Below are 7,972 nucleotides of genomic sequence, written 5' to 3' on the forward strand. Positions count from 1 at the left end.
AAATTGGCGGAAAACTGGTGGAAAAATGGCGGAAAACTGGCGGAAAATTGGCGGAAAATTGGCGGAAATTTGCGAAAACTGACAAACTGGAGGAAATTGGCGGAAATTCATCTTTTTCGCCAAATTTCCTCCGTTTTTACTGTTTTTCGCGATTTTTCAGTTTTACACAAAATTTCTCCCATTTTCAAACCATATGCCACCTAAAGTATCTTTAAAATCACATAGAACATCTCATAAATCAATTTCTTGCATACCCATATCAAATAAAAAGCTTAAAAAACCCTAAACTAATAAAACTTACAAGAAAAAATAGAAAGAGAAAAAACAAAAAAAATACATATTTCTTTACTTTCATCTAATAAGAAAAAAGATAAAATTTTTACCTGATTTTAGTTTGAGATCTGAGAAAATACAAAAAAATGAGAGTAAGAGGCGATGAGATGCAAAGAGTTTAGAGAAACCCCACGAACAGTTTTGTATAAACCCCACCCCCACGAACGAACGGCTGTGTAGAAGAAAGGAAAGCTTTTGTAGATAAGGGTACTTTAGTCCAAACGGGTAAAATATTGGTTAGTTTTTAAAAAAATAAAAAATTTTGCTATTTTTCTAAAATGCAATTGTAAAGTGGCTAGTTATCAAAAAAACCGATAAGAAAACCAGCAAGGAAGTGTTCATTGGTTGCACATTCCCTGCAAACTTTGAGAAACTTGCAAGTAGTATTTATTTTAATTTGCAACCTTTTTCCTGTTCACAATCAATCGCAAAGCCCAAAAAGAAAGCTCCAAGCTTTCTCTCTCTCCCCTCCACATCCAAAAGCAAAATAGTGAAAAAGATCTATTCTTTCTTTATTGAATTTTTTTTTTTTTTTTCTGGGCCTTTTTGGAGAAATTTGATTGAAAACCCAAAGACCCCCCAACCAAAATTCCAGAGAGGAAAAAAAAGAGGTCAAATTCCTCAACATGGGGAGCGAAACTAATTCTGTAGTGGAAATAACAGAGCCGTTGCTCAATGATCCAGACAAAATCAGTGCCGTTGGGTCTGAGGAGGACTCAGTGCCTATCCCAGAATGGAAGGATCAGATCACCATCAGAGGGCTGGTTGTGAGCGCCTTGTTGGGTGGGTTATTTTGCGTCATCACCCACAAGCTCAATCTCACAGTTGGGATCATACCCTCCTTGAATGTTGCAGCTGGGTTGTTGGGCTTCTTCTTTGTCAAGTCATGGACTGGCTTTTTGTCCAGATTAGGGTTCTCTGTCACCCCTTTTACCCGCCAAGAGAACACCGTTATCCAGACCTGTGTTGTCGCTTGCTATGGCCTCGCATTCAGCGGTAACAATTCCCATCTCCCATTTTCCATGTTAACTTTTTTATTTTTTTATTTTTTTATTTTTTTATTTTTTTTGTCAGTTTGGGTTTGATTAAAGATTTTTTTTTTCCCCTATTTTAAGGATTGAATTTTTGAATTCCATGAGTTGCGGTTTTTCCATTTTTGTTTTTGTCTTTTGTTTTCTAACTTGTGAATGTTAAATCAATTACAGGAGGTTTTGGTTCGTATTTGATTGCAATGGATGAGAGGACATATCAACTTATTGGTGCTGATTACCCGGGTAATAGGGCTGAAGATGTTAAGAACCCTGGATTGGGGTGGATGATTGGTTTCTTGATTGTTGTCAGTTTTCTCGGGCTGTTTAGTCTTGTTCCACTTCGCAAGGTAATATCTGTCTTTGATATTGATTAAAATACCTTTACATTTTGGGCAATCAACCGGTAATGTGAGCAGAAGATGAGACCAATTTTGTGTTATTATAGTGTTGTAGTTGAATTTCAATGTTTTTGCAACTAAGTTTACTTATGTGTTTGTCCAACCATCAATTTATTGGACTGGTTGATATTTAGCTGCGAAGCAATCGTAAGATTTGTTTTTCATGTTATTTTCTTATCTGCCATAAATGGTCCTGCTCAATTTTACGTCGTTAATGTTACTTTCTTCTTGGATTAATATGAACGCTTTTTTAATATAGTCATTCTCCATTTGTCCGAACTATCTTCTTAATAAAGCAAGTGAAATAGTGCTCCTACTAAACACGTTATCCTATGTCATTTGTGTTGTAGATGGCGATTAATGGTTATGTTTACCATTTTTTTGGCCTTTTGCGTAGCTTAACACGTCTCTGTACATGTAACTTCAGATAATGGTGATGGATTACAAGCTTACTTATCCAAGTGGAACAGCCACTGCCATGTTGATAAATAGCTTCCACACCAATACTGGAGCTGAGCTTGCAGGGTCAGACCTCTTGTTGTTTTGTGTTTATTTGCCATAAAGGAACTAACGGGTCTTGTTGGTTTGAAAAATACATCATTTTAGTACTTTTTTTTCTGAAATGTTAAGTATATCTTTATCCTGTACAGGAAGCAAGTACACTGTCTGGGAAAATATTTAAGCATAAGCTTGTCTTGGAGCTGCTTTAAGTGGTTCTTCAGTGGTATTGGGGATTCATGTGGATTTGACAATTTTCCGAGCCTTGGATTGACACTATTTAAGAACACGTGAGGCTCTTCTAATCTCGTTTATTTATAGTTTCTCTTTATTCATTTTTCTCCAACCTGTCCTCCTCTATTTGCTCCTTTTATGGTTTGTTTTTTAGTTGACTGGTCTCGATCATGGGCAGTTGGTAGTGGAGGCAGCAGTGGCAGCTAGTGATGTTAACAATTGATTTAGTTTCTTGGATGATAGCCTTTCCTGTTTCCTGGTGAAGCAAACATAAAATAAAATGGACTTCACCATCCCTCATCTTTGCTCATCTAAAAATTGCTTTTTCACTGGGAATGAGAATAATAGATTTCCTGTTCTGGTCTGAAAGAAACCTGTTCCAGACTTCAAGTTACTTCCAGACTGTTGAACTTAGCCTTTGTGTGATTATTGAGCCAGCAATTTACTGCTAGCCTCTTACCTGGATATTACTTCTTGGTATTTATGGAATGGGCAGAGCACTCTTTTTATATATATTGGTGATGTTGCTAATTATTTACATGATTCTCTTCATGCAGGTTTTATTTTGACTTCAGTCCAACTTATGTTGGATGTGGTCTTATTTGCCCTCACATTGTCAACTGCTCAGTTCTTCTTGGGGCTATCATATCGTGGGGTTTTCTCTGGCCCTTTATTTCCAAACATGCTGGAGACTGGTATCCAGCTGACCTTGGTAGCAATGATTTTAAAGGTCTTTATGGATATAAGGTATGGTAAAGCAACTTTTGTGTGAAGTTTACTACCTTCATTTTATAAGTAAATTACTTTATTGTTAAGTTTTGGAGTGATCATAGCTTACATTTTAGGATATGGCATGGGGAAAAAAGGAAAAGCACATAAATCTATGATTAGGAGGCATCAGGCAGTCATCTGAATAATTTTAAGAATTTAGTTAAAAATACCCCTTTCTTAATTCCTTGATGAACTAGTCTACCCAATTACATTACTCACAAATAACATTTTTCCTTGCAGGTATTTATAGCAATTTCCCTTATCCTGGGAGATGGACTTTACAATTTGATCAAGATTATAGCTATTACTGCTAAGGAAATCTGCAGCAAAAACACCAAAGAGAAGCTTCCTGTAGTTATGGAGGCCTTAGGTGAGTTTATATCTTGTCCTGATGTCTTAAAATGTGTCCCAATGACATTTCATGGTAATGTTAATATGTTTTCACAAGTTTCTTTTTTGTTGAGAATTGAAGATGATGGTTTAATTAAATGATATTCACCTATTTTGGGTTTGATCGAAGATAAATTGAGAAGAAATAATTGAATGTAGCAGGAAATTCTGTATCTTTTTTACTCTGATGGCGTCAAAAAATTAAAAATCCTTTATTGGCTTTTAATGGAAAAAGCTAAGTCTTTTAAGCCACAGGCATAAATGGATGCAAATTAGAAATTAAGGATAAGATTGTGACTAAAGCATTAAGTATTGTTGATAGGTTATTTATGTAGATTTTATAAGAAGTTTCAAATTTTATCTTTATATCGGAAGCTCTTAACCAATTAAAGCCAAAGCTGTTAATGGTTGAAACATGTTCAATATGACATATGGTTTGACATCTAGTCTTTGATTATTCTTAAATTGATTCTTTTCGTATCATTAGCTTGCCTACTTAACTGTCTCTTGGGTGTTTTTTTTGAAAGAGGACCTCTGTTTGTAAACTGTTTTTTTTTTTTTTTTTTTTTTTTGGGCATAAATTAATTGTTCTCATTTATGCTCTGGCAGATAGTGAGAGCTCTAGACTAAAGCTGGAGCAGAAAAGAAGGGATGAGGTATTTCTGAAAGATAGGATACCCTCTTGGATTGCAGCTTCTGGATATGTGGGACTGGCTGCAATATCAACAGCAACGATACCAATTATCTTTCCTCCCCTTAAGTGGTATCTGGTTCTCTGTTCCTATATAATTGCTCCTGTCCTAGCCTTCTGCAACTCTTATGGCACCGGCCTCACAGACTGGAATTTAGCTTCAACCTATGGTAAAATTGGTCTTTTCATCATTGCTTCGCTGGTTGGAAGTAATGGTGGGGTGGTAGCTGGGTTAGCAGCTTGCGGGGTGATGATGTCCATTGTCTCCACTGCTGCTGATCTCATGCAAGATTTCAAGACAGGTTACCTCACACTTTCCTCGGCTAAGTCTATGTTTGTGAGCCAGTTGGTGGGTACAGCCATGGGCTGTGTGATTGCTCCACTCACATTCTGGTTGTTTTGGACTGCTTTTGATATTGGGTCACCCGACGGACCATACAAAGCACCTTATGCTGTAATATTCAGGGAAATGGCCATTCTCGGTATAGAGGGCTTCTCTGAGCTTCCCAAGCATTGCTTAGCCATATGTTGTGGGTTTTTTGTGGCCGCACTGGTTATAAACCTCCTAAGGGATGTAACTTCTGAGAAGGTTTCTCAATTTATTCCCATCCCAATGGCCATGGCAGTGCCATTTTATATTGGAGCGTACTTTGCCATTGACATGTTTGTTGGAACGGTAATACTCTTTATATGGGAAAGAATTAATAGGAAGGATGCAGAAGATTATGCAGGAGCAGTTGCTTCTGGTTTAATATGTGGTGATGGAATTTGGACAGTTCCATCAGCAATTCTTTCCATCTTCAGGATCAATCCACCGATCTGCATGTACTTTGGGCCTTCTTTGGACAGCTAAATGGGAAAATCCACTAGATTTGTTGTATATATTTTCTATGTTAGTTGAAGGATTGTTGGACTGTAAATATTTGTCTTCTGTTTGATTTATTGAACTCTTGTCTCTCACACATTATTTCTGAGCCATATATCTTCGTCTGCCTCTGCTGTTATTCAGTTTTAATATTTATATTTTCTTTCTTCCATAATATGATCACTAATAACACATTTTGTCAATGGAGCGATAAAACCTCTTTAACCCAATTTATAACTCGTTAAGAGCATACAAGGAAAACAAAACAAAAACAAGAAAAGAGAGTAAAAACTAATATAATCCAAATAAAGTGGAATCTGTATCATCTACTCCATAAGTGGTCAAAACACGACTAATCTCTCTTACCTATCACTGAAGAAATAATTATAACTCTTTAAAGAATCAAGTAGCCAAAAGTGTTCTGCTCATATAGCTCAAAACAAAGTTCTCCCTAAATGCATTAGGACATGTTTTTTCACCTACTGAATAAGCTGTGTTATCTTCAAATCTGGTAAACAAAGCAACCCATAAAAAGCATTCAAGCGGCTTGGAGCTTGCTTTTGTAAAAGCTTATGTGAGAATTTTGGGGTTACTTTTGTTTTTAATGCTTTCTCGTGGAACATCATTAGGCATAATAATAATGTCTTCTAGCTACACTTTTTTTTTTTTTTTTTAAATCACTGTTGTTAACTAAGCAAAATTTATTTTTATATTTATTATTATTCGTGAATTATCATCAAATGTTCCATATCCAAAATGGGTTAGCTTTATTGCCAAAAGAGTCATAGATGAGACACGTGGTGGCTTAAGCTGATTGGTGGACTTTTATTTATAATTGTCATACTTTGTAACAACCAATGGAATGAAGACTAGTCAATCATTGTCCTATATCTTTTATATTATATTTTGGTGCCAAATGGTCGATGGAAAACAATTAGCAGCATAGGTACCTATTAGAAATATAAGAAAAATGAATAAAAATTAAAATAAAAAGAGAAAAAGCTATAAAACAGAACCCCTCTTGGGATATTTTATTAAAATTAAAAGTTTAAATCAAAGCATGCCATTGCCTAGGATCCATCAACATGGAGTATGTAGTAGTTTTTTGTCGTGGAATCTCCCTTATGTGCACGTAGAAAGGTGGCCAAAGAAGATACCCTTCATAAGAAAGCCTTTAGATATATATTTTAATGGTATTTTATTCTTAAATGTTCTTCAACTTGATGAACTTCAGGCAAATAAATTATTCTTTTTTTCTTATTAAAGAAAATGTGAAAAATTTTGCTTTTGGAGTTGGAGGGTTAAGAGTACAGGGGCTATTGCATCAAGGGTCTTTCACTTTGCAATTTATTGACAAGTTAGAAGACAACCTAAAAGTGTGACATTTTTGTTTTTTCAAATAATTGAGAAATCAGTGGTTTTGAGACTATTTAGAAATATTTTTCAGATTCTCTTTGTGGATTTGTGAAAGAGAAATCTAATTCTTTCAAAGCTGACTCTAAGAGATGGTACTCAGAATTCAGCCAATCAGGCACATGGCTAAGATTGTGACTTTTTGTATTGCAAACCCACTTAGCTCCATGGGGAATCTTTTTTATCACCAGTTTCAATGGATTGATGCATCTCAACCACCTATTTATTGGTTTTTTTTTTTTTTTTTTCCTCTTTTTTCCTTCTTTCCCCTTTTTTTTTTTTCTTTTTTTTTATATTATTTCCGTGAATTCATCAAGTAATTTTTGCCTTTCTAGCGTGATTGTAGGATGCTCAATTAGCAATAAAATAAAGAAAGAACAAATAAAACAAAAAAAGGATCTCGATTTGTAGGATTTTTAAAATCATTTTCTTGAGCATTGTTTGGTAACACTTTTTTAAAAATGATATATATACAATATAGAAAAGAGAAGGAAGAAGAAGAAGAATATTCATGAAAATTGCAAAAATAGCTAGAAATATATAAAGGAATAAGAAAGGAAAAAGAAGTAAAAGAAAAGGATGGCACATAGAGGATGCGACATAAGGATAATGGAGAGGTCCATCTTATCAAAGAAGGCATTCGGTTAGAGATTCTGGCTTTTATTGGAGCTCAGCAATTGGAACCTCTGCCTGTGGTTCTAATTCAATAGCATGGAACTACCCTTTTCTTTTTTTTTCTTTTTCTTTTTTTTTTTTCCCTATTTTCAATACTCTCAATGTATTTCTTCAATTAATTCATGCCAACTACATCATATAAGTTACTTAAAAAAAGAAATCAAAAAAAATAAAAAATAAAAAACACTACGTCATACAAGATGAATTCCAATTTTCTTGTATATTCAATATAATCTACAGTTTTAATTATTTTTAAATCCCATATTAAATAGGTAAATCATATATCATTGAGTATTTTATAATATCAATTTTTTTTGTAATTTCTAGTTGATTTAGTTTCTACTAAATAATTAAAATAGAAACTAATAAAAATTATTATCATATAATTTTATGATATAGATATCCGTATTATAGAATTATTATATCTATATTAGAAATCCAAATTCATCTATATATATATAATTATGGTATAGATTATGTTATTAGAGCCTCAAAATGTGTTAGCATCTTCATGAAATCCAAACCCCAGTAAATTAAGGATTCTAAAAATATGTTAGCATCACTTTTACTTGGTATTTAATTTGCAATTAACTATCAATAATATAAAAAAAAAAAAATGCAACTAATTTCTAGTGATTCCAAAACCTTATTACCGCCGCAAGTATGTCGGGCT

At 34.1% G+C, this 7,972-nt stretch overlaps 1 protein-coding gene across 1 annotated transcript; it reads left to right on the top strand.

Annotated features, from left to right (window-relative positions):
* The first annotated feature begins 668 nt into the window (after positions 1-668).
* On the top strand, positions 669-5,326 carry LOC107406121 (probable metal-nicotianamine transporter YSL6). Its single transcript, XM_016013218.4, has 7 exons — positions 669-1,329; positions 1,539-1,711; positions 2,190-2,287; positions 2,413-2,550; positions 3,052-3,241; positions 3,506-3,635; positions 4,265-5,326. Exons 1-7 carry the CDS (start codon positions 960-962, stop codon positions 5,197-5,199), a joined length of 2,034 nt encoding a protein of 677 aa, XP_015868704.1. The 5' UTR covers positions 669-959; the 3' UTR covers positions 5,200-5,326.
* Positions 5,327-7,972: the final 2,646 nt, after the last annotated feature.

Source organism: Ziziphus jujuba, chromosome 9 (assembly GCF_031755915.1).
Source record: "Ziziphus jujuba cultivar Dongzao chromosome 9, ASM3175591v1".
NCBI lineage: Eukaryota > Viridiplantae > Streptophyta > Magnoliopsida > Rosales > Rhamnaceae > Ziziphus > Ziziphus jujuba.

Bases quoted from the DNA above. Each gene is read 5' to 3' on its own strand.
- LOC107406121 (XM_016013218.4), top strand. From the start codon at position 960: ATGGGGAGCGAAACTAATTCTGTAGTGGAAATAACAGAGCCGTTGCTC. The intron at 1,330-1,538 runs GTAACAATTCCC...AATCAATTACAG, and splicing joins CTATGGCCTCGCATTCAGCG to GAGGTTTTGGTTCGTATTTG. The intron at 3,242-3,505 runs GTATGGTAAAGC...TTTTCCTTGCAG, and splicing joins AAGGTCTTTATGGATATAAG to GTATTTATAGCAATTTCCCT.